Below are 26,523 nucleotides of genomic sequence, written 5' to 3' on the forward strand. Positions count from 1 at the left end.
TAATAAGAAAAATCAGATAATCTGGAGTTGTGCTGTGGTCCTGGCAAGTGTCTGCATTATTTGAGGGCACCAAGCTCCCATTAATGTGTATGTATTTTGCTACGCATTGGTTACTCTGGACAATCCGCAGAGCGTGGCAAGCGTGAAGTGTCGCAAATGTACAATGCAACTAAGTAAAAGCAATGTTAGTGTCATGCCGAAACTAAGTGCTGGAGTCTGCGTCATCATCAGTGGGAACATTATGGGAAAAACCTAAATATGCATTGCACCGTTTTATTCTTGCGTTAACTGCAACATGTGACACCGCATTGGCCGCGTATGTTCAAAACTGCGTGGGCACCATAAATGGTAGTGTCTATAGCGACCATGGATTCATCAGCTGCAGTTGTGGCACGCAGTAGTTTCACTTTGATTCAGTGCAAATGTGTGTAACGTCAGAAACAAGGCACAAGCTATGACGGATGAAAAATGATGCTACTACTGCGGCCAGCATGCATGCGTCAAATCCACTGGCTACATCAGTTGCCACCCAGCTCACAAGTGAAAAAATAATCGGAACGTGGGTGCAGCAGTGACAAGCACATCCACTCGGATGAAGAGGCATGCCTTCCACTGCTTCCTCTCTGTGAAGGAAGTCGGGAGGCCCTCACCGCTGCGATAATGCGATTCGGGCTCTGCAACACGCCCACTACTTTCGAGCGTATGATGGACACGATCCTTCGTAACTACACGTAGAAAACACGCCTGTGTTATCTTGATGACATCATCGTGTTTTCACCAGATTTCCCAATGCACCTCGTTCGCTTCCGTGAGATACTGACCTGCCTCACCTTTGCAGGCCTTCAACTCAACATCAAAAAGTGCCCTTTTGCTGCCCGCAAGTTAACAATACTGAGACACGTATCGAAGGACAGTGTGTTTCACGCGGTCGCAGAGTTTCCGAAGCCCCCTACTCTTAGGGTGCTCTGCAACTTTATAGGGCTCTGCTCTTATTTTTGGTGCATTGTATGCGCTTTTTCAACTTTCATTGCACCACCAACCAATTTGCTTACTGCTACCACCGGCACCTCCGCGGAGTCAACTTCATGTGACGAAGCCTCCAAGCAACTACGTCGCCTACGTTGCCACCGATTTCTCGACACTATGATCCCACAGCACCTACATAGGTACACACGAACGCCAGCGGCACCGAACTTGGTGCTGTCCTCGCACAAAGGAAGGACGGCTATGATGAGCACATAGTCGCATATGCGAGCCACACTTTAAAGAAGGCAGAAGCCAACTACTCTGTAATAGAAAAGGAGTGCTTGGCCATTATTTGGGCTCGCATCAAATTTCGTCCGTACCTATATGGTCGCCCTTTTGACATTGTCACCGACCACCAAGCTTCTCATCTTTGCCTTTGCTGGCTGTCCTCGTCGAAGGATCTGTCAAGTCGCCTAGGCCAATGGGTACTTTGCTTACAAGAATGTGACATCCACAGCGTCTACTGATTGGGGAGGAAGCACTTTGATGCCAATGCACTTTCCCAATCACCAACTGCTTCTGATGTGGCTTCAGTGTCTTCGCCCTTCGCATTCATGTTACCCATCAACGTCGCTGATATGGACGAGCAGCATAAGGATCCCCTGCTTTAAACCACGCTGAATTTCCTCCACGATCCATCTGTCACACCTTCTTCTCGAGCACTTCTTCGCCAAGTCACTCACTTTGCTGTACGCGACAACGTCCTTTACAGCAGAAATTACTTACCTGATGGTTGCAAATGGCTCCTTGTGATACCACGACACATGCGTTCTGACATATGTGCTTATTTTCATGCTGCTCCTCATAGTGGTCACGCCAGCGTTCTGAAGATGTATGCTCGGCTAAGGCACCATGACTTCGTGCGCCATTACATGCGTGCTTGCATGGCACGCCAACGGCGTAAAATTTCACAGCGCCCTCCTGGTGAGCTACAGCCGCTGCCCGGTCCGGCTCAACCCTTCGATCATGTCGGCATAGACCTATAGGACCACTTCACTGCAGCTTCTCACGTAACCAATGGATAATTGCAGATGTCGATCACTTGATGTGCTACGCCGAGACTGCCGCACTCCTGGCAGCCTCTGCACATGAGGCTGTGTTTTTCATCTTGTGGAACTTCTTCAACATGGTGCACTACGTGAATTGCTCAGCGACAGGTGGCGTCTTATTGTCGGAAGTAATCCAAGCCCTTCTCGCCGCATGCAGCATCATTCGCCGCAAGTCTACAGCCTACCACCCACAAACGAACAACTTGACAGAGAGGTTCAACTGCACACGCGGTGACATGTTGACTGTGTACAATGTCTCGGACCACAGTAACTGGGACACTGTTTTGCGATTCGTAATGTATGCCTATAATATGGCCACACAAACTACCACTGGCTTTTTGCTCTTTTCTGCTGTATGGATGAGAGCTCTTGTGTACTATGAACACACTGCTTCCATACCGGCCTGACGCTTCTGTGTGCACATCTGTGTCTGAAGCCACCAGATATGCAGAGGATTGCAGGCAGCTCGCTCGAACCCTTACAACCGCCGCTCAAGGTCGTCAAAAGCTGCGGAATTTACAGTGGTGCGCTTACACCAAGTGTTATGACTACTTCCTTTGTTTGATTGTGGGTCCCACCTCATAGCCCTGGCTTTTCAACAAAACTTGCACGCTATGATGGCCTCTACGGCATCATAGATGGCAGCTCTGCTGTCATCCACGTTGTAGAACCTGTGACGCAATCACCCGACCTTAGGCATTGTGGGCGTGACACGGTTTATGTCAACCAACTTAACTCTCTCGATACCACGCCTATTCAAATCAATCACTGGTGATCGATGCTTTAGATCGCCGATTTCAACAAGTTGGAGCCATTTCTTATCCACTTAAGGCCATCCAGTAGTTAGTACAGGCATTACACTTTCAGAGTCAGTTAAAATTTTTGTGATTCAGCAATGTTGTGACTTTTGACGGACCTTTTTGCAAACTAATGTGTGCATGTTGTAGCAAAAAGAGGTGCGGCTGTTATCTTCTGCCGTGCTCGAGAAAAAAGCTTGCCGCTCACGATTACGCTACACTAGCATAAAAATTTTGTGATCAAATGACTCCCAGTGAGTCAAGAATTAAATCGCCAGCATTGCCATCTGATAGTGCTGAGTGATGATAATTAACCGAAGACAATGCCAGCTGTACACTAGTGAGCTTTGATTTGGAGACCCGAGTTGTTTTATTCCGCCAAAGTGTATTTCTGAAGGTCCGCTGCATGTCCAACATGTGGGCTTTGCATTTTCAACCAGTTTCCAAGAGTTTCCAAGAGCAAGGGGCGCTGCCAGTATCACTGCACAGTTATCGAAAGTCGCCCCCATGGCATCATCCTGTGTGGCTGCGCCGCGAGAAAAGTGTTGTGCTCAAAGCTATGCTGCACCCACACTTAAATTTAGTGATGAGTACTCGAGTTACGTTCCCGAAGATGACAGCAAACCACAATCAAACTCCGATGCCGATGAGTCAGCATGGGACATGCGCAGCTGTTCACCAGCGAGTTTCCTTTACGGCCTTGAGCGGTCTCCTTCCTTGTGCACGCTTATCTACCGGTCTTTTTGCACAACCTGAGAGCTCTAGTGATTATCTTGAGGGAGCATACTTCGCTTGGTTACGATGTGCTGCCATCAGCAGCAAACAAACTTCTGTTCAAGCCGAGAGCGCCGCCCGTAGCACATCTCGGCCCAGCACTACGAGCACCGCAATTTTGAACAAAAACCAGATGTCTTGTGGGAAAAGTGCGAAGTGCACCAATGCTTCACAGAATCCAGGAATTGCATCACTACATGGCAAGAGCGATGAACTGGTCTTTGTTTCTTTTTTGTATCTGAAGAACAGCAGTGTACTGAGCATTCATTTTTTCAGATGCTATTCCTGGGTTATTTATATTTGAAATGTATATTTTGAATGTCCTTTGATATTGATGTTTTTGTAGATATCATGCTTTTATTGTTGGTTTTATCAACTGGCAGCAAAAATTGCGCTTTATACAATTTTTATGTTTTACCTAATAAATTGTTTTCTTTGGCAACCTATGCTTTTAGAAACAGCATTTCATTATGCACAATACACTGTTCTGTAATGTGTGCTGGAATATTATTTGTGGTGGTAAATATTTTTTTTTCTGAGGCCTATAAAAAATGACCATTATCTCACAGTAACAAAAGAGTTAAGCCGTACTGTGACCCCCTGATCCTACCTATGCCGTGATTCACCAGGATGGCTCATCTCTCCCGGGGGCCATTGTAGTGAAGAAGAGGATGAAGAAAATGCTTTTGTGTCTGCTGTGCATGCGATCAACGTTCGTGTACTGCCACTGTGACCTTGATTTTGTCTAGTGCCAGAATAAATTGTCATACTACAAAAGGAATGTTCCAGAATTTGGGCCCATGTTTACCCAAGTACATGTTTACCATTGCCTACCCAAGCAGCGGCTGTAGCACTAACAGCTGTTTTTCAAGAAAACTAGGCCAAAAGCTGGTTGTCTGTTATGACAGGCCATGAAACCACAGTTACAAACACAGCATCAATTACAGGCTACTGGCAGAGCCAACAGGACTAGCCACAAGATCACAACTGAAAAGCTTTTAATGTAACATGCATGCATTACTGGAGAAACTGGTAAAGTTGTTGCTTGATGCATAAGCTAGCATCCAATTTATTATTGTTATGAATTCATTCAACAAATGTTGAACATTGAACACATTAACAGCTCAGAGAACATACTGCCCTTTGTTGACAGACAGAAAAATCTGCCTGATAGTTACAATGATGGGCATTAAGTGTCCAAAAGAATATTCTGTTCTGTGATTGTACATTCTGCACGTTTTCAATAGAGGGTATGCTAATTTTTCCGTGACATAAGTCAGTTGCTAGTAATAGGAGCACATAATTTCTTTATATTGAACCCATAAAAGGTAGGCACAAATTAGATTCAGAGGTTCATTCGAATCGGGCAAATATGGTATATACGTTGTACTTTCACTGAACAATGAAAGCAGTTAGCCATAGTGGCACTGATGCTGCTTGTTTTATCTCGGCTGCTTTTCTCCATGTTCCATTCTTTGTGATTGTGAACTGTATCAAACGTTTGCATGCCAGGAATGAAACAGGCAAGTACAACACCACAAGCAAGGCAGCACTTAGGTCTCGATGGACTAGTCCTATGTCCTGGCAGGCTACTAAGACGAAGGTGCGTACCGTACCTAGATTGCGGATGTGCCACTGGGGGTCCAGGGCACTGGTCTTGTTGTGAAGTGCCAGTAGCAGGGGCCCCAGCGGTCCCTCCCGCTTGAAGATTTTCTCTCTGAAGGAAGGTTAGAAAAGAAGGAATAAAAAAGAAAGAAAGAAAGAAAGCAAGAAAGAAAGAATGGTTGAATGACGGCTTCCAAATAAGCTGCACAATGAAAACAAAAAATCACTTTAGGATGGACTGACACACAATCCCCCCATATAACAACCTTTACGCATTGTTACCATCGTAGACTGACAATTTCTTTTCAGTGGCAGAGCAACTAATTTCACTTCTCATCAGGGTTCGTACAGAACATTTGGCTCAAAGTTCAAAGGCAATGCAAGGATTTCAAGGATGCCAATGGACAAAATTCAAGGAGGGGAAAGGAAACCTATTCTTACACGTACACTGAAAATGAGTGAAGACTTCTTTTTAGTTGCGATTTTTTGCAACTAAGCAGCTGCTGAGTTGGAGTTGGCTTCAAGCATTCAGGTGGCTTTTCAAAGTTGGCTTTGCCCTTGTAAAAATGTCAACCACCCTTTGGCATGATGGTTAATATAGTGTCCGGCTTTAGTCAAAGACAGCCATTACATTAAAGCCAAATGGCTGAAACTTACTCTCTGTCGGGCATTTCTAGAGCTTATAGGGCTCGGAAATACAGCCACAATGGCTGCGGTGTGAACCAATTAGCAAAATACCAAACTACAGGTTTTCCCGCTCAGCTTAATCCCAACACCATCGAAAATAATCCAAGTGCCAGCCAATTTATTCTGAGCACCAGCATTCTTAATCCAAGTGCCAATAAAATTTAATCCAGGTGCCACCACATTTAACCCTAGCGCCATCCGAATTAATACGCATGCCAACTCATTTAATCCTTGCACCAGACATTTTAATCCAATTGCCACACATTTTAATTCCAGTGCCAGTCAATTTAATTCTGTTGGAAATTTATTGAGAAACAAATAATTTTTGCAGAAGAGGTCACAACAGGCGTCATGAATGCCATCTATTCATTGATGTGATCACTTTATTGGTCTCAGCACTATAGGAGCACAGTTTCCACGTTACCAGTGTCAGCATGGCTGCTTCAGAAACACTTCTGCGTGGTATACCACGTGCTCATTTCCTCCTTTTCGAGTCGTATTTCTGAGTGACAAGAGTGACTCACATAAGCGGGTCAGGATCGTGACAGATATTACACGACTTGGGTTGCAATCATGACCTGCAATTTCCTTCCCTATCATCATGCATATCGATCGACATCGTTCACAAGGGTAAAAACTTGCTCACCATTACTCAGGCACTTGACATAATCACTAAGCGTCTCATTATAGCTCACTAAGCTTGTATCTTGCATCCACTCCTATGCTTCCAACATGCATATCAAACGAAATGGTTCTGAGAGTGTAACAGCTTATTCTTGAGTGACATGATCAGGTCACTGGTGACTCATTCGACATCGCCGCCGTCGCACCTCTCCTAACCTGCCTACTAACATATCAAAGGAAATGGCTTTCAAAGCTTAAAAACCTGCTCCCTATCACTCACTCGAGTGGCGTGATCACTAGAGAATCTCGTGACGTCACCATGCTTCTCATGCATGCACTATCCCAACTTGCCGACATGCATATGAAACGAAGTTGCTTATAAAGGGTAACAACCGGCTCACTATCACCCAGTCAATGAAGTGATCACTAGTGACTCTCATGACGCCACCACGCTTCTCAGGCATGCACTATCCTAACCTGCCAGCATGCATATCAAACGAAGTGGCTTATAAAGGGTAATGTCTGGCTCACTATACCTCAGCCAATGAGGTGATCACTAGTGACTCACACGACATCATCAAGGTTCTTATTGAAACGTACTCATACTAACCTGCCGACATGCATATCAAATGAAATGGCTTTTAAAGAGTAACAACCTACTTACTATCACAAAGTCAAATTAAATGATCACTAGTGACATGTGACATCACCACGTGTTTTACCCAACCATACATTCTACTAATCTGCCGACATGCATATCAAACGAAATGGCTCTCAAAGATGAACAACCTGCTCATTACCACAAAGTAGAATGAGGTGATCACTAGTGACTCACGTGACGTCACCACGGTTCTGCTTCTGCACTGCCAACATGCATATCAAACAAAACGGCTTTTAAAGAGTAACAAGCTGCTCATTATCACAAAGTCAAATGAGGTAATCACTAGTGACTCACGCGACACCACCATGCATTTTACCCACCCGTGCACTCTACTAATCGGCTGATCCGCCGTAGTTACTCAGTGGCTATGGTGTTGGGCTGCTGAGCACGAGGTCGCGGGATCGAATCCCAGCCATGGCGGCCGCATTTCGATGGGGGCGAAATGCGAAAACACCCGTGTACTTAGATTTAGGTGCACGCTAAAGAACCCCAGGTGGTCGAAATTTCTGGAGACCTCCACTATGGCGTGCCTCATAATCAGAAAGTGGTTTTGGCATGTAAAACCCCATAATTTAATTTTAATTCTTTACTAATGGGCTGACATGCATATCAAATGAAATGGCTCTCAAAGAGGAACAACCTGCTCATTATCACAAGGTAGAATGAGGTGATCACTAGCGACTCACGTGACATCACCATGGTTCTCACCCAACTATGCACTCTCCTAACCTGCCGACATGCATATCAAATGAAATGGCTTTTGAAAAGTAATAACCTGCTGATTATCACAAAGTCGAATGAGGTGATCACTAGTGACTCACGTGACGTCACTATGCTTTTTACCCAACCACGCACTCTACAAATGTACTAACGTGCATATCAAACAAAATGGCTTTCAAAGAGTAACAACCTGCTCACTATCACAAAGGCAACACTAGTGATAACGTGACCTCACTACACTTTTTACCGACCCGTGCACTCTATGAACCTACAAACATGCATATCAAACGAAATGACTCTCAAAGAGTAACAACCTACTTACTATCGCAAAGTCAAACTAAATTATCACTAGTGACTCATGTGACGCCACCACGCAGTTTACGCACCCATGCACTCTACTAATCTGCTGACATGCATATCAAACAAAGCATTGCAGAAACTGCAGCGCTTCCCCTTCTACTAACGTGCAAGGCCAGAGGGGATACAGATAGAACTGTAGAGAGGAGGAGAAGGGGCAGTTCCCAAACAAGATAAGGGGGGAGGCGACGCGAGAAGGCAAGAAAACCCCACTACTATACGACAGTGGTGGCGGGGAAACAGGATAAGGTTAAGTTCAAGATACGGTACAGTATGCTGCTGCTATTTCTGAAAAATAAATGCTATGCAAATATGTCAAGTGGGCAACTTACGCAGGGCGTGCAGAAGCAGAGTCGCATTATTTAAAGTGCACCGCAGGGTCCAGAAGACACTACGGAAGCCGCCGACCATCAAATAAACACTTCCGTGCCTGCTGCGCATTAGCTTTGCTGCTATAATATTGCTAGAGGTCGTGGATTTTATCCCAATTGCGGCAGTCACATTTCGAAGGGGGCGAAATAGAAAAAGCATGTGCACTTAGATTTTGGGACACATTAAAGAACATCACGGTGTCAAAATTAATCCACAGTCTGCCACTACGGCTTGCCTTATATTCAGAGAGTGCTTTTGGAACGTACAGCCCCACAATCTAATTCAAGTTTAATATTTCTGCCACAATGTGATGTGCCATGTGAGGAAATGACAATGCTCAAACCTCTCAGAGGTTATAAAATATGGCGCACAACAACACCTCAAGCGAACACCTCTCCTTGTGTGTTCTGTGTACAGACAAACAGCAGTGGTGCACGCAAGGTAACGTTTAACATCAACTCACCACTCTTGTGTTAGCCTAAACGTTGAAGAAATTAAGCTTTAGCCATCAACACCACCGCTAATTATTGTCAATCAAACTATCCAACATGGAAAGCTTCGCTTACATTGATTCCTACAGGGCGTGGTATCTGCATAATTTTTTACTAGGCTTTCTCCGTTTTTTGGCGCTCCTGTTCTGATGGCCATACAGTCGATGACAGATAATTCGGACTCCACGGGGAATGTAAATAGGTTTGAACTCTCGATTGTCCGAAAAAAAAATGAATGTGTCCGAAAAAGATAATTTTATTTACATTTTAAGGCTGCTGTGCAAGGAATAAGTGGTTGATTCGCTGCTGCACACATTTTCGCTTATGTGCAACCACGTACGCCTGTATCTCTGCCAGTTTTGTGCTGTTGCTGTATGCCAATGCAAGGACTGCAAAGGCTCGAGTCCACATGTGAAGGCTCCGCAGCACACAGCACATCATCATCATCCGAGTTAGAGTCGCTGTTTGATGGTGGGAGAACTTGTTCAATTATTTCATCATCGTTAAGTTCGGCACACGACAACACCACACTGTCGATGTCTGCAAAGTCTTCAAATGTAACAGTGGCAGAAATCGGCACACCGCAGGCTAGCAGGTCATCAATGATGCCCGCATCTGAGCTCGTTGTGGTAGGTCGCAGTTTCAGGCTCTCCAGTTGCGGAGCCATTCGAACTGCGACTCAAGGCTCAATCCGAGTTGGACTGCAAGGGCACCGTTGATGCCATTTGATGGAGCCTGTTGATAAGTTCATGAGAAAGACTTGTCGGAGCCAGCAGAGCGCTGCCTGGAACGCAAACTAAATAAACAAGCACAGAATGGCGGTGTGCTGTCCGAAAGGCAAACTCTAGAAACAGAATGGTGATAGCGAGCCATATGCGGGGGTGCCAGAAAAGGATGCGATGGTCACGATGTTGATGCAACCTATAATTCAGGCAAAGCTTCCAAGATCGAAATTTGCACTTAAATCTCTAAGGTGTAGTGCTGCGACCAAGGCTAGGCCTGAGGGATTATTGTCCAACATGTAATCTCTGAGGCAATACTTGATGTATCGTTTCTCTGAGGCTATACTTGATGTCTCATCGAGGTTGCCAGAGGAGATAATGGCAGTGGAGTAGGGGTACGCTACAGCCACAGACGGAGTCCGGATAACTGGATGTAGAGCTGACAGCTGTCTGAAATATCGGTTGTCTTTATACATTAAGATTATGGGGCCATCAGCGGTTGTGCGAACCTGTCCGAATTACTGAGCATGTCCGGATTATTGGTGTCTAATTTATCGGTCGGTGGCTGTACTTGCAAAATCCTCCCTTCCCCCCCATTGCAACAAGCGAGGAGCGCTGTGCAATATATGCAGCCTGGTGTCAGATGCGGGTCTTCAGACCAGTGGCCCTTAAACCTACAGGCTTATTGGCGCACATTACTTATATTTTTATACAGCTGAACCTTGCAATAACTAAATCGCTGGGAAATGCAAAAAAAAAGTGCTTTCGCGAGAATTTCGTTGTTGCAAAATGAGACAGCACAGATAGGTAATGCGTCGGAGAAGGAAACTTTACTGTCAAAATTCTGTTAGCCTACTTTGGCAAGCTTGCTTGAGGACACAGAACTGCATTGCCAACAGTACAGTGCCGCATGCGTCGATTGGCAGTGGCAGCACTGCCATGGAGCAGTATTCTTGGTCAACTGCTTTGCAAGATGTGATCATTTTCGCGAGATTTTGCGTAACTCGGCACTGGATGTAGAGCAACAGCGCTCCACACATGCAGCAGCATTTCTCCAGTGCACGCTGTCGGCCGTAGGCACCGATGCATATGGTACCGAGCGCAAAAGCGATTGTATCTCATATACCAGAAGGCAATCAATTAAGATTATGGCCCCTTCCAAAAATCTACGTCCAGCACCGAAACCGCACGCAATGTCTGTCAGGTGGCACAAAAACCAGCATTCTTGAAGCAAGGGATGCGTATTCCTGGACAATCGCTCAATCACAGCCCGATGTGTGGCACACTACATGCTGCGACTGCCATCGCAATTACACATAACGCCATAAACAAATTACGCCATAAACAATTACACGTTGGTGGCACAGGGATTTACTTCTTTTTGCTGCATTTTTCTTACCGTGGCGCACATTACACACTGCACTAGGCGCACAAAAAATTTCACAACATGTCGGTAGCAACATGTGTGTCACTTCAAATGGGTGGTCAACAAACAAGATGGTGGCCATGGTGTATCTCCAGTGTACATAATCGCTTCCGGCACTTGGTTGTTTTTGTAAACAAAAATGGCAGCACCCATGCAAGTGTAATGTAGTGGTATTTTAAACAATTATAGTGCAAAGCAATCACATTTGAGCACATTTTGGAGCCTGCTAGCCTTGCGCGAGTAGGTAATATGCGGGGTTACGTTCCAGCAAATTTCATTGATGCGAAATTGTAGCGCAGCGACATTTCGTTGTCGAGAGGTACGAAATGCATCAGATACTATGGGCATTCACCAGGGATAGGAAAATATTTCATTGTCATGAGAATTTCGCTGTCATGGGATTTCGTTAATTTGACTTTTCAGTTAATTTAATCCCAACTGAAGGTACTGGCTCGTGCCAATACATTTTTATGGGTCCAAACTTTTGCTACTTCGATCCTAAAATTACCGTTTGCTGGATAATTCAAACTTGACCAGCCAGCCAGCATGCACTCGCCTGACCCCTATGGTGACTCCAGCAGTGACCTCTTCAGTGGGACATCTCCAGTCAGACATGGCTATTTTCGGCCTTCCCCAGGAAGGCTTTCAAGCAATAACTGTAGTTCGCAATTATTGATTACGGTATCTACTAGATTGTAGTGCGCACCTTATTTTCCAAGAAAATTGGGCCAAAAGGTGCCTGTGCAGTGCAATTGGGCACAAAAATAAAGCTTTGTGCACAGTGTTTGTATGCTGCACTGCGTAACACGGTTGTATTACAACTCGCGTGCACAATATACTAGGCACCAGCCTCCAGTCCAGAAGTTTTGTTTTCTGGCCATTACAGGGAAGCAGGCCTCTCCACACTAGTCTCCATGCTTCCTTCCTTGACTGTCCCATGTGCACCTCTGCTTTATCAATTGTGGCATTTTGTTCTCCCTGTAGGTGTGTATGGTGCGAGCGCTTAATTTCAGCTGGGACTTAATACTATTCAGCATGGCGGACGGGAATGCCTTGTCTGCGGCGGTCACAAAACAAAAAGCGCTGGACATGGCAACGACTTGGCGGACAGAAAGCGCCTGCAGAAGGTCACCTATGCGGAATTAGAGGATGCGCTGATCAAGTGGTTCGTCGATGCACTGGCTTGCAACATTCCAATAAATGGACCGATGATGCTGGACAAAGCCAAAAACTTTGCACTCCTCCTACATTTTCCCGACTTCTACCCAGACACTGGCTGGCTACATCAATTCACAGTGTGGCATGGGATTGTTTTTAAATTGATTGTCAGTGAGGCGGTTTAGGCAAGTGACCAATACAAGACCAAGAAGCGGTCACTTGGCTCGTAACAAACCGAGTCATTATTGCAAGCTGGAGCAGGACATGCATAACACAGGTGAAACTATTATTTTGTCAGATGCTGTCGGACAAGGCGAACACTATGAAAGGCAACTCGTGCTGGTGGCAAATACAGCAAAGTGCGTGTTACAGTATTTCTGTGCACTAATATGGATGCCAGCAACAGGCATGTGCCTTTTGTGATCGGAACATCAAAGAAGCCGCGTTGCTATCACGGCTACGTGCCCGTGTGCTACTGGCACAATGCTAAGGCGGGGATTATGTGCAGTTTCTTCGCAGAGTGAATGGGTGAGTTTGATGACGACATGCAGAGGCAAGGCAGGCATGTGCTGTTCAGTGCACCACGTACGAACTTCTCTGATGACAGTGACTCTACTTTTCCTGCCGCCTAATGCCACTTCAAAAGTGCGGCCGCTTGGGTTAGGCATAATATGTGCCTTTAAGGCATCCAGTGGTGGTCCAGCCAGTTTAGGATTTGAAGCAATTTTTGGAGAAAGAAAAATGTCGTTCCGGAGCAGTTTGGAGCAACCAGACCAGCATTTTGGAGCAGGTTCGGATCAGAAAAACATGGCATTTTTGGAAAACTTGGAGCAGTACAGCTGTAAACTGTAGCCATTTTGTGAAGCTTGTTATTACTGTGCAATCACTAAGTACTGCTCAACAGTGAAGCAAGACACAAAGCCAACAGCGACCAATTAAGCTTGCCTTCCCACGGATGGTATAATATGCAGGGTAGGTTGCAAACATTTTTATTTGGGTTGGCGAGGAACTTAATTTTGGAAACAATTAAATAAAATTTTGCAGGCTAACAAGACCAAAGATATACACCTGGGCGTAAGACAGACATAAAATTACAAATGCGCTAGAACAATTTGCACTGTCAGGCACGAGACAAGAAGTGATGGCAAATGTCGTATGTGCACTCCAAATTACAGATCTGCTTTGATATGCTTTACTGCGTTAGGCAAAATGTGTGCTACACCCAGTAACATTTCTACAAGCTCGACAAGAGACTATGTCTATGAAGGGTGCCAAGATGAGATGCCTCCATACGGTTTAGAACGACAGAAAGCTGAGCTAGTTGGTAAGGATTCATTATGCAAAAAAGAAGTGAGGCGTGCAGATAGGACACAAGAGTAGAGAAGTGGATAACACGAACGCGAAGATGGTGATGGCGGTGGAGAACAACGTTCGTACCATCCCGTACACTTGCTTTCCTTCCAAGGCGGATTGTCGGCTTACTCTGTGTCGTGTGGCCTATGTGAATTTATACGAGTTGATAAAACCATAACTTTTGTTGCCAATACCCGACTGCCCTTTTGAAGCACTACCGATTAGAACTAATGGCCAAAGTAGTGTGCTATGGCAAAAATTGGATGTTGGCCTATGTGACAGGCATGGTTTCCACAAGCTATCATGGAAAGCTTGCTGCTAATACAGTCGAATCAACTTATAACGATACCAGTTTCAACAACAGATCGGTTATAAAGATGAGAAGCTGCTGCACCATCAACTTTTGTATTTTTTTCATGGTGAAATAACCCACTTACTACAATGCTTCGATGCCGTATTCGTTATAACGCTGAAGTCTGGCTGCTGGGTGTCCAGTCGAAAGGTAGCGAAATGCGAAATCCTTGACAAGAAAAAAAGAAGAAAACGAGAAATTCGAGCTGGTGCACGATGGGCTGCTGTTTCAACAGCTGCCGCGCACTCATTTTTCAGCCATTTCCGCGTGCCTCTTTCTCATCGCCCTTCCATCCTTCCGAACACGAAAGGGCTGTGCTCATAGCACTAAGTCGCCCCACCCTCCGAAACACGAGTAGACCGCGCCAGTTGGTTCTTTATTCTGTGACTGCGCTTCTTGCATTTTGCTCGCTGGCTCCTCATTCAGCACAGTTCTGCAAACAGCTTAATCACTCATGTTCGTCTTTGTTGGTTGCGTCAAAATCGTTCCTGGCCACGCGGTTTCTCAGCCTCATTTGACCAACAGTTGATTTGACTCGCCGCCGAAATGGAAGATGGCTGATGCCCTTGCTGATCATCGGTAATGCACGACGTTGCCAGTGAAAAGAAAGCGCACGGCTATAGATTTGGAAACTAAGTGCTTCTAAATGATGAGGCTATCGTCGCGAACATGCTTGCATCAGATAGCGGCGCCGACAACGGCAGCGATGACGCGGTGGGGCAGGCTGCCTCAACATTGTTTTCACTGGAGGCCTGGTAGATGATTCAGTCTCTACGGGGCTTCGTCTTTGTGAGGAAGCTTCTGCTGCACTACGTGGAGCACCTGGATGCCTTGAAGAAGGATGTCGGCAAGCTTCGTGTAAAGCATGCAAGGCTGAGGGACGCTGGGTTTTCTCGTGCAAGCCAGTGAGAAGTATGTGTCAAGGTGCTTGTGGTGATCTCACCTCAGTGTTTCTTCCAGATTTCTCAAGCCGACAGGCTGCCGCAGCAGCGTTCTCGCAATTTTTAAAAGGCCCCTTTTGGGGCCACCAAAGCGATGCCTCGGCGGCACTAGCATATCGCTTGCCACCCGTGACACCTCTTTGCAGTTGTTATAGCAGTGCCATTCTTTAACGCCGACAGCCGTGGCTTGTTACACGCGATCGGAGCGCCCGGAAAGCAGTTAAACAAGTGAATACAATCAGCAGCCGGACGGAGGAAGGTGGTGGAAAGGGGCACTGGCCTCCCCACTATTATAGTTTTCTCACAACAGCTCTGCCATCCCCTATTTTTATTTTTTCGTGCAACCCGGTTATAACAATTATCGGTCATAATAGAATTTTCGTGGTACCTGAATATTGTTATAAGTGTGTTCGACTGTACATATATATAGATCTATGTGCGTATGCTTGTGTATATGGTATGTATGTGTATATGTGCATAATATATATCTATATCTATAAATATCTTTATGTTTGTAAATATAAATATGTATGTATATGTGCATTATACATACAGATTTTTCTTTCTTGCTTGAAAGTGCATTTCATTCCAAGCATTCCTTTGTTTTTAAGTGTCGCATTTTTGTGATGCTCTGCAGTGCTCTGCTGTCAAATGTTTTAGGGGGCAGGACCCTTGTCAACCTGCACCTCAGTTTTTGTCCTGTCTCCTCTTTTTCAAGGTGGAAAGAAAATAGACTTTTTATTGATTGATTATCACTGTAGACTCCCCGGCCTCTAACTTCACCACTTGGAATTTCACTGTATTCAGCCGTTGAGATGGCAAAGGCGGCCTGGGCGGAGGTAATGGACACGTTTTAACGTAGATGTTTCCGCAAGGCTGGCTTCATTGACGTAGCACCTGGTGCCGAGCATGATGCTTCTTAAGAGGATGTCCGGTGGCAGTGATTTGTGGCAGCACATTGTCGACTCCGACATGGGGGGCCATGGCTGGGATGATTTTATTTCTGCTGACAAAGACGCTCACATTGTCGAACCGTGCAAGGGCGAGGGCATCGTTTGTGAAGTGCGGGCTGAGAGCGACACGGAGGAATAAGATGACTATGGAACTTTGTAGCCAGCACCCAGAAGCATGCTTGTAGTAATGGGCTAGGGCCTCAGGCAACTTGTTATGCCAGGGGCCTCAGCAAAGTGCAAGCTTGTGCTTTAAATAAACTGGAGACTACCTTATTGGATCTGCACTGCAGAAACAGACGAGCAACATGGACTTCTCTGCAAAGGAATAAATTTGTTTTGACTAGAAACTTCCTTTTAAGCTGTGGTCCACTTACTACAAACATCGTGATAGAACGAACGAATGCCGCGCGACACTCAGGTTCGTTAGAGGTGGGCTCGACTATATTGCCAAATGAATCGGTGGTGTGTTTTGAGAATTTTTATGCATCATGTTTAATTTGACTCACTGGATAATTCTGTCAATTTTATCGGTCTTGGCAGGATCAAATTAATGAAAGCTGACTGTTGTATTTCCCAATTACTGGAGTGTTCAATATACTGTATCTACTCGAATCTAGGCCTGCCCCGGTTCTAAGCCAAATCCCGAATGTCCAAAGCTCGAAAAAAATAAAGAAACTTACTTCGAATATAGGCCAAACAAAAAACTAAGGACAGCGTTCACAAAATGAAAACAGCATTTATTTAATATGAACGTGCTGAGGTCACTCTACGTCATCATTGCTGCTAGCCTCGTCGCCATAGTCTGGACCACACGTACGCTTGCGGATGAGCGTGAGCTTGCGTCCGCGTGCTCATGCATGCGTAGACAGTGTGGCATGGCTCGCACGAATCAAAACGTGGTGCGATCTCGGTGAACAGCTTCTCTCTGTTATTGCGTGCTTATTTTCCTTATCGCTGTCATCTCCTCATTATGGCACACGCAAAAAGCACTCCCCGATGCCACCCTCCAACAACGGACGTTTTTCTCATCTATGCTTCGGTTCCGCCCGGCTTGAATGTTTGACGATGCCTCTGTGGTTAGCACAACTTCTAGTTTGAAAGCGGCACTATAGTGGCATTGCCTGTTTGGTGCCATTACGATAGCACCACGCTATGGGCCACGTTGCACGCCGATACAACACAGGACAAAATATGCGACATCACTCGTGTACTTCGGTTGGCTACTGGCATGGCTAATAGCGGTTGTGATACCGACTTTTCTAGATGGCGCTCTCTATGCCCTATATATATCATTTTCAACTACAAACTGGCACGTTTTTTAAAATCCTCGAATCTAAGCCGACCCCAGAGTTTCATATATTATTTGAAAAAATCTATCGCCCTAGATTCGAATAAGTACGGTAACAAGGTTCGACTGTACATAAAGCTGGTTCTCAGTCGTAAGTTTCTGCCGATTCATAATTGATCAAATATTCGTGAATCTCTTTGCCTGTCAAAGTGCAGACAGACCTGCCACACCGGTTTGCCCTGGCTGCCCTGCTGTCAAAGAGCGACAGAGCACTGAGACATTTACTCCACCTGCAGTCAGAAATTTAACTTAAAAGATGTGTGTGTTTAGATGACCTCTCCATAGCTGGAACAACAGGTACGCAATGTTATTTTCTGCAGGAGTTGCCTTTGTTGAGGCAGAAAGTGTGCTGAAAACGCAAGACAAATATACTCTGGAGTCGCAGGAGCTGGGGTGGCTGGGCAGTGCATGGGTGGGCGCCCAAGTGAACGGCACTCAAAGGGTTCACAAGACAAGTTTATGGCAAAGTTGGCTCGTGGTACAGAATAAAATAAGAAAGAGCGCAACAAAAGACAAGACAGAGAACAAACAGGAGCACTCACTAACAACTGAGGTATTTGAGAAAAAAGTTCATGGTGTGCACACACATGAAAACAGGCACCACCAGGGGTGCTTAAATGACAGGAACAAAGTACCAGCCAATTCTTCATCACAGCTGAGGAACTTAGCTTTTCCAGGAACCTATTCTCACCCTTTCTTAAGTTGACAGATGTGTTACTAACGCTACCGCCACCCTTCTGGTTGTTAAAAAACGCCTCCAAGAGCTCACATGCCACGGTATCCCTGCTTCTATCTAATATCTTTATTACAGCGAAGCTGTTTGTGGCTAGGGTTCCGTGAATTTTCGTGTACGCGAGCAAAAACTATCATCATCAAAATATGCAATGGCTCATTCTTTTCGTAATGCAAAGGATATATATATATATATATATATATATAAGTTGACTAGAATGAATATACATCTATGTGCATACCTTTCGTCACGATGCCCACCAATCAAGGCAATAAATGTGTTCATATGTGTGTTCAAAATTCTGTGCCACTTTTGTCGCATGCTAAACAGCTTTGCTGGCCATCCACCTGCACAGAGTGGAATGGCTCATGAATTTTTCACCAAACGATGGCACATACTTGTAGCTTTCGCAGTGTGTGGGCAGTTGTGTATATCCCTGATATGGCGTGTTTTTCAGGTCCGGTCGTTCACAAGCCTGTCAGTCTACCCCACCTTCCCCAAGGCAGAGGTATAGGGTCCATTATGGAAGTAATGCGCATTTTTGGGAAAAAATAGATTTATTGACCAGACCTGTAAAAATGGTTAAAGTTCCTCAAAATACTCTTCCCCTGTATCAATACACTTGCAGAGATGTGTCTGCCATGCCTGGAAGGCACCCTGAAAGTACTCGACGGGAATGTCTCTCAGGAATGCTGTAACATGCTTTTGGATGTTTTCCACGGTCTCTCAAAGCTTTCCTTTTAGGGCTCTATTCAGCCGGGGAAACAAAAAAAAGTCGCATGGAGGCAAGTCGGGACTATAAGGGGGATCATGGACCACCGGAATGTTGCTCCGGGCCAGGAAGTTGGTAACGATGAAGGACGTGTGGCTGGGAGCATTGCCATGGTGGAGCTTGACCGTGTCTTTCATGTCCGCCCTCACGCGCGCGACCAGGCGTTTCAATCTCTTGAGCACCTCCAGGTAAAAGGCTGAGTTGACAGTTTCTCCCTGAGGTAGAAACTTAATATGGACGATTCCTCGGGCATCAAAGAAGACAATGAGCATCGTTTTGATGTGGGACTTGCTCATTCGCGCTTTCTTGGAGCGGGGGGATGATTTTGTGTGCCACTCGCTGCTCTGCCTTTTCGATTCTGAGTCGTACTCGAACATCCATGATTCGTCTCCGGTTACGACAGAGTTAAGAAAGTCAGGCTGATTTGAATCAAATCCAGCCATTCCTGACAGCGCAGAACTTGAACTCCTTTCTGATTTTCTGTCAAAACTTTCGGCACAAGCTTCGCGCAGACCTTATGCATTTGCAGATCCTTGGTCACTATACCATGTACCGCAAACGTGGACGTGTAGGGTGCCAGCAATTTGTTCGATGCTCAGTCTACTGTCAGAATGCAAAACTTCGTGCACACAATTGATGTTTTCATCGGTTCTGGTCGTTGTTGGGCGTCCAGAATGGCGCTCGTCGGCGACCTCCTCCCGGCCCTCCTTGAACGCCTTGTGCCACCTCCTGGATTGTGACCTTGAAATTCAGTCGTGATTGAAGGCCTCTTGGAGCATCTGGAATGTTTTGGTTGCATTCTTTCCAAGCTTCATTGATAGTGTATTGCTGTTCAAGTGAATGCTCCATCGCGCCGTGTTATCCGCTCACACTACTCGGAGTAAACTAGGTGAGCGGCTGCGTTGGCAGGGCAGAACCCTTGCCACATTTCTTAACCGGTTTTACTGTGTGCTGCCATAGATAGTCGCGTTATAATAAAATCATGCGCATTACTTTCATAATGGACCCTGTAAACCACCCTGACTATGCACTGCACAAATGGCATTACATGCTTTTTCTCGCAGCCTTACACTCATTTCTGGTCTGGAATGCATGCGCAGAGTTCAGCAAGATTATCAGGCGCCAAGAATACAATAGGCACATTGTGCCTATTTGCCACATTCATAACTCTTTCATTACCACTACAAATGCGCTTACATTCGGTTTTTTATGTTTTAGCATTTCATTTTAAGATGTAGTAGTCACAATGTATGCTGTGATAGAGTTAAACCACTATATAACGAAGTAGGTAAAATTGGCAATTTGCTTAATTATATTGAAATTTCATTGTATCAAAGTTTGACCTTTTTTGCAAATAAGTACAGATGCCAGTCGATTTTTCTTACAAGGAAAGGGGCCACACAATTTTCCAAATTATTGGGCAATCAAAACAAGCAAACTTTAACGAGAAAACAATTCATTTTGACGAATTTGGGAGTTGGCGACGAATGATACGGTTTCATGCCACGTTGACAATATCTTCACATCGGTGGTACGAATTAAGGGGGGATCCAGGTCTTTGGGACCAAAAATCGGCCCAAAATTCGAATTTTCAATTTTATTTTCAGCATTCCTGATGCGTTTCCGCGTCTATCTCAAAAATTTGGTTACAAAATACCGCGAAGTTCTTCCTTTATCGTGATCTAAAGATGCAAATCTGCAATTGTTGCCCTTTAAATTGGGGACAAATCACGGCCGATTTTCGTCACGCATAACTCGGTAACTACGCGCTCTGCCAGCGCCATTTTGGTATCATTTGAAAGGTGACATTCCTGGCTTTTTTTATTCTTTGGTCAGCAACATTGCTGGCACTGTGGTCACAAAAAAAACAAAAAAACATTGCGCTGCACGCTATTTTGACCAGTTTGAGCATGTGATGAAGATGGCGAGTCATTTATTGGCTCCAAAGACCACGAGCGCTCAAATGAGGAAAACAGCTGCCATTTTGACTTAGTCTCGCAACTGCGACGCTGGATATGCTGGAAGTCCAACAAAGTTCTGTTCCGTGAATCATTACGGCCGGAAACGTACGAGAGCCAATAAACTTCTGAAAGCAATTCGGTTGTTGCAGTCGGCACAGGATACCCAGCAGCTCACCACTGAAGTTGTACCGCCACCGAACGTTGACGCCTCACTGCTTTGACGGATCACGCATATCCACACGTCGGTAACACTCGCGTAAGAATTGAACACGGCTGTCATAACTGAAGAGGAAGTGGATAAGATAAGAGCACATGAGAAAGCTACGCTCAACAAGATTGCATCTACGACGGCCACGGAGCAAAAGATTCTGGCATTTTTTTGAAGATCCGACCACCAATAGTGCAACAGCCTCGGTCACGAAGCCTGCTACTTTGTACGCTGCCGTTGGACTTGCAGCAGTGAACAATCTTCTTGGCGTTTTCTCATGTAATACATGCGGTGGTTCTGCGTAGCTGGTACAGAGCGATCAGGATTATGGTCTCATTACTAAACTGACTGAGGTTTGAAAGATCTGCTGTGAAGTTGCATCGGGACAGAGCTCGCGGGGAGAGATGAGGGCCCGAAGACGTGTAATCCTTTTGAAGTGAACGTATGCACTGAGCATGCTATGTCATCGAGCAGCAATGACCAAATGGCCATGAATTATACCTAGTGCCTACAGATGGCCATGGGTGCCGTTTTTTTTTCCAAACTTTCTTTCAATATATCAGTTGTGAAATGTTTTTTATTGTTTTCTTAAAACCACAATTTTGATGATGATGCCCTATTGGTGGTGCATTATCTGTGCTTCTACTGGTGCTATCACTGTAATTCCTTTTTTTTCCAGAAAGGCAAAGCTGCGTAGAGTGCAAATAAACGAAATAATGTTGTTGCATTTATTAGAACATTTTTAAAAAATGTTTCTTTAGCAGTTAGATGGATTTCTCTCACTGAAGTTTGCAATATTCTCATTTGATATAAAATTGGGTTAGAACACCATACTTACTTATTTGCACTCTTTGTTAGTTCCACATCATTTTTGTATGTCAATATTTATTATGCCATGTATAGTTTAGTAGATAGCTCACCTCCAAGCAAATTATGCAATAAGGCTGAATTTCTTTAATTTATGGAAAGTTATTTACTGCGCAAGAAAACTGGATGTATATTTAAAGCTAGCACATTGAAATACAAAAACTTGGCAAGTTCCATCAAAGTCAACGAAGAATAAAAAAAGTTTTCAGGCACAGGGTCCCCCCTGAAGTAAAGTCAGCCACGCTTTCATGTGCACTCCGCCCCCACAGCTGATAGCGTCACCTGCACTGGGACGACGCTGTCATTAAATGCACCGGCAGTGGGGAATGAATGCTTCGTCTCCAATAAGCCACTCTAGACTACGCAACCTCCAACAGTAAACGTGTGAGAAGACAGTTTGCAGGGTGCAATGTCGTTTCGGCATGCCCACTCTTTGCACATGCCGCAGATTACCTCTAAAGCAACTTGCAAGGCTATGCATGCACTCAGCCATGCTTACAGCCTTGTGCAGCCATGGCCGAGATGTGTGCCAAAAATTGCGACACATGCCAACTTACCCCCCGCCCTTCGCACGCGCTTGACCGTGTTACTGCGAGTAAGCTCCCCTCCCCTCTTTTCCTTTGCTCGTGCAGGAAGGCGGCACTCGTGAAGCCAGAATCTCTCGGTCTCACCCTCGCACACTTTCACTCGCACCTAAAGCAGAAAGTGCACGAGCCACGATAGGATCTCATCGCACTTGGACTTTATACGGAACATGATGTGGCTCCGCTTTGGCGGTTGCTCTTGTCGCACCGCGTACGATTGCAGAGGTGCAAGCAGCCGCTTGTAATTTAATCATTTGACGATATGCATCGGCGGAAGTTTATATTTATTGTCTTGGCATTCCTTTGTGGTGGAATTGAAATTTCGTTATATTGAAATTGCATACAAACAACTTCGTTATATTGAGGTTCTAAATATATGGTGTTCTATGAACAAGCGGTTATCAAAAGTTGAATACTTCGTTATATCGAGAATTTAGTTCGTTGTATCAAGATTTAACTGTACGTAAAATTACAACCTGATCACTGGGGTATTCAATGGATCTAAGGCAGCAATAAATGCTTGTATAGTTTTTCAGAATTCTTATGTGAAACTTCAAAGAAGCAACTCCAGGTACCTGAATGAAATTAATTTTATATTTTCGTATAACTACTGAGAGCGAAAAAATTTGGAATATACAAAGTATACGCCTGGCTTTTAACTGCTAACTTTTGTAAGTTTGCCTACACAAAAACATTATTATGCAGAATCGCTGGCATCAATACTAGCCATACTAGCCCATGCTATGTGAGAAAGCAGCAGCTTTTGCAAATGAGAAAACGGATAAATTCGTATTGTGCAGGGTGCACTTGTTTTTGCTAATGGCAGCAGGTACCTGGTTTATTTTTTACTGCATTCTTTAGGCTTGCGAAGCAATGATTGTCAGGTCAAAGAGCACGCAGAAGCTTCACGATACTCGATTATTGCGTTTGATCAGTTTTTCTGTTTGATCAGTTTGGCGAAAACTCGTCTGGCGAGGAAAGAACATGGCTGAATAAACGTACACTCGCCAGCTGGAAAACACGTGAACAAGGCACCCGTATTGGGTGCCGAAACGTCAATCTGTGTTTTGAATTTTTTCAGGTGAACAAGGCACCCGTATTGGGCGCCGATACATCAATCTGTGTTTTGAATTTTTTTCAGGTGAACAAGGCACCCGTATTGGGCGCCGATACATCAATCTGTGTTTTGAATTTTTTTCAGGTGAACAAGGCATCCGTATTGGGTGCCGAAACGTCAATCTGTGTTTTGAATTTTTTCATTTGGCGAGTGTACGTTTATTCAGCGCTGATATAGTGCGCATTCAACTGGTGCTGGAGTCTTCATATGCTTTGTTCAGTTCTTGTACACAACTCTACATTCATGCAGAGTGTTGCACAATATTTTAAAGTAATGAATAAGGCCACTTGCACAGTCAGTTTTTGAAATTTAAGAGATTCGACAGTTAGTGAAGCTTCAGTTGAAGGTTGGTCTGAAATCAACTGTGTGCTCTTGTGCGAGCGAGTCCCGTACGACAGGAAAGAGTGCTGGTACATGTGGTGTTGAAACGCTGATGGATAAAAGCAGCCTATAGTGGGAAAAATAATGTTGCAGTTGATAGTCATAACACAATTATCAAAATACCATGTATTCATGAGCATCTATCGTTCCTTTAGACATCGTTAAAACAGCCTAGAAGTTCGATTGGAATATTAGAGAACACTACAGAAGCTGCTGTCACTAAAATATTGTTTTGTCAAGTCGACGAAAGTGCAAACTTTGCTTCGTTTGATTGAGGAATTGCAAGGAGCACTGAAGGCTATAGTTTCGATGGTACCTTCAGTCGAAGTTTCATTTTTCCAGACTTACCAATCTACCAATAATTGTCACATCTGAGCACTAGTTAGAATTCAGTTGTCATATCAGACGGTGCATGGTACCACAATCGATCACGGCTATATCGAACTCAAAGAAGGTCGCAAAATAGTTCAATATATCGATAATTCGAAATATAAAATATGCATGTCAAAAGCTTCTCTAACAACTGCACACATCTCAAGGCAGTTTCCCGATGTCGTGACTAACGGGAACTTACCGATCTTGTGCCTCCAAGGCACGTAAAAAAACAAAAACAGAGTGCGATGACCAGAGCACTTTAATTCGGAAGAAAAAGATCTGTGACTTTTGCTTGCTTTTTCTTCTGCCCCATCAAGTTCACTAAGCTGTCCTTAAGCTTGTTGACAGTGTCCAAATGAGAAAGGCCAGCTCCTTCCATTGTGCTACAACAGCGGCGAATGACGCTGAAAGCTGATGCAAGTTCAACTGCAGTGCATGGTGGTTGGTCCTCTTCGCCGGAACCTTCGCCGCTGCTCGAGTCTGCGTCCTCGTGACCCATGATGTCAGCCAATCTCTGCATCAGCACGATCTGCTACAGCTTGCATGCCGTCACCAGCACTGACAAAATCACTTGCTTTAATGCCGCCTGGGATGGCTCCTGGGAATGCCGAGAGCTTGCAAAATTCGCTGTCCAGGCATCCAGCGTCACCATCTTCACTGTCAAGACATCCGTTGTCTGCACCTGCCACAAAGCCTCCTTTGCGAAAGCAATTCACAACTGTGCTTTTCTTCATGTCGTTCCAAGCACCAGCCAGCATTTGAATGGCTCCGAGGAGGTCCTTCTTGAGTTCGATTCCTAATCGACGGTTGATTAGGAGCCTCTGCACCAGTCGTCATTTGTATCCAACCTTAAACGCTTTCACAATGCCTTGGTCGAGAGGCTGAAGTTCTGCCGTTGTGTTTGGCGGCAGAAACTTGAGGGTGATCTGCTTTAATGGGCAGACGACATGATGGGCCAAACAATTGTCAAGAAGAAAACAAACTTTGCGGCCAGACTTCTCCAGTTCAGCATCCCACGCTTGTAGCCATTCAACGAAAAAATCGCGTGTCATCCAAGCTTTCTTATTGGACGCGTATCGAACTGGGAGGCCTTTTGCATTCTTAAAGCGGCGTGGCGACCTGCTCTTACCGATAACAAACGGCCGTAGTTTGCATGACCCATCCATGTTTGCAGCAAGCAAAATCGATACGCGCACTTTGCTGTTCTTTCCACCATGGCATGCAGTGCCCTTCAGACGCAGCGTCTTGTTTGGCAGCATTTGCCAAAACAGTGCCGTCTCATCTGCGTTGAATATTTGCAACGGCAAAAAGCGGTCGGAAATATTTGGCCACTCTTCGGACAACCACTTCTCTATGTGACTTGTGCTAGTCGCCTCGCTTTCGCCCGAAAGGGTCTTTCCGACGATGCTGTAGCGACTCTTAAATCGCTGCTGCCAACCAGTGCCACCAGTGAAGCTTTCTTCTTCAAAGGCTACAGCAAACCATTTGGCCTTCTCCATGAGCATTGGGCCGTCAACAGGTATGTTCTTGGCCTGTGTCTCCAAAAACCAGGCGTACAATGCCTTCTTGACCTTGTCAAAGGTTAGGACGTGCACACGACACGCTCCAGGACGACTGGACTGCACTGCCTTCAGCTTAACATCGGCTTTGTTCTTGAGGATCGTACTCAGGGTGCTGCAAGGAATTCCGAATGTCGCAGCTACCTACGACTTTTTCTTGCCAGCCTCCACCCGTTGAATGATGCCCGCTTTTGTTGAAAAATCCAAATTCTTGCATTTTTTTCGCGGCCATGGCTCCGGAACACGTGCCAAAAGCGGAAAGAAAAACGCACTGCACTACACGAGTATCAAGCCTTCGCGTTGGCCTCGTGAATAAAAGGAACAAAGCGAATTGAAAGACACATTGCTCTGCGTCTCCACACTACCACAAGCCCAAGCTGCACTGACCTCGCTCGTCGCGCTGTGCCAGCAGTGTCAGCCAACCAAAACACAGGAAACGGGCGCCTGCGGTCAGCGTGGTTGCTCCCTCCCGCTTCCCTTTAACACCCAATCGCACTCCAGGTGCTCCTCGTCACGTGCCTTTTACCCACACGCCCCTCTCTCAGAGTGC

At 45.3% G+C, this 26,523-nt stretch overlaps 1 protein-coding gene across 1 annotated transcript in view; it reads right to left on the bottom strand.

Annotated features, from left to right (window-relative positions):
• The window catches only part of LOC142576600 (glycosyltransferase 8 domain-containing protein 1-like), a 90,158-nt gene that overhangs the window by 8,941 nt on the left and 54,694 nt on the right, over nt 1–26,523 (bottom strand). The window contains exon 7 of the mRNA XM_075686798.1: nt 5,263–5,363. Within this exon, the coding sequence (XP_075542913.1) occupies nt 5,263–5,363 (101 nt within the window). The remainder of the gene's footprint in view (nt 1–5,262; nt 5,364–26,523) is intronic.

The sequence above is a fragment of the Dermacentor variabilis genome, chromosome 3 (genome assembly GCF_050947875.1).
Source record: "Dermacentor variabilis isolate Ectoservices chromosome 3, ASM5094787v1, whole genome shotgun sequence".
In the NCBI taxonomy this organism is placed as follows: Eukaryota; Metazoa; Arthropoda; class Arachnida; order Ixodida; family Ixodidae; genus Dermacentor; species Dermacentor variabilis.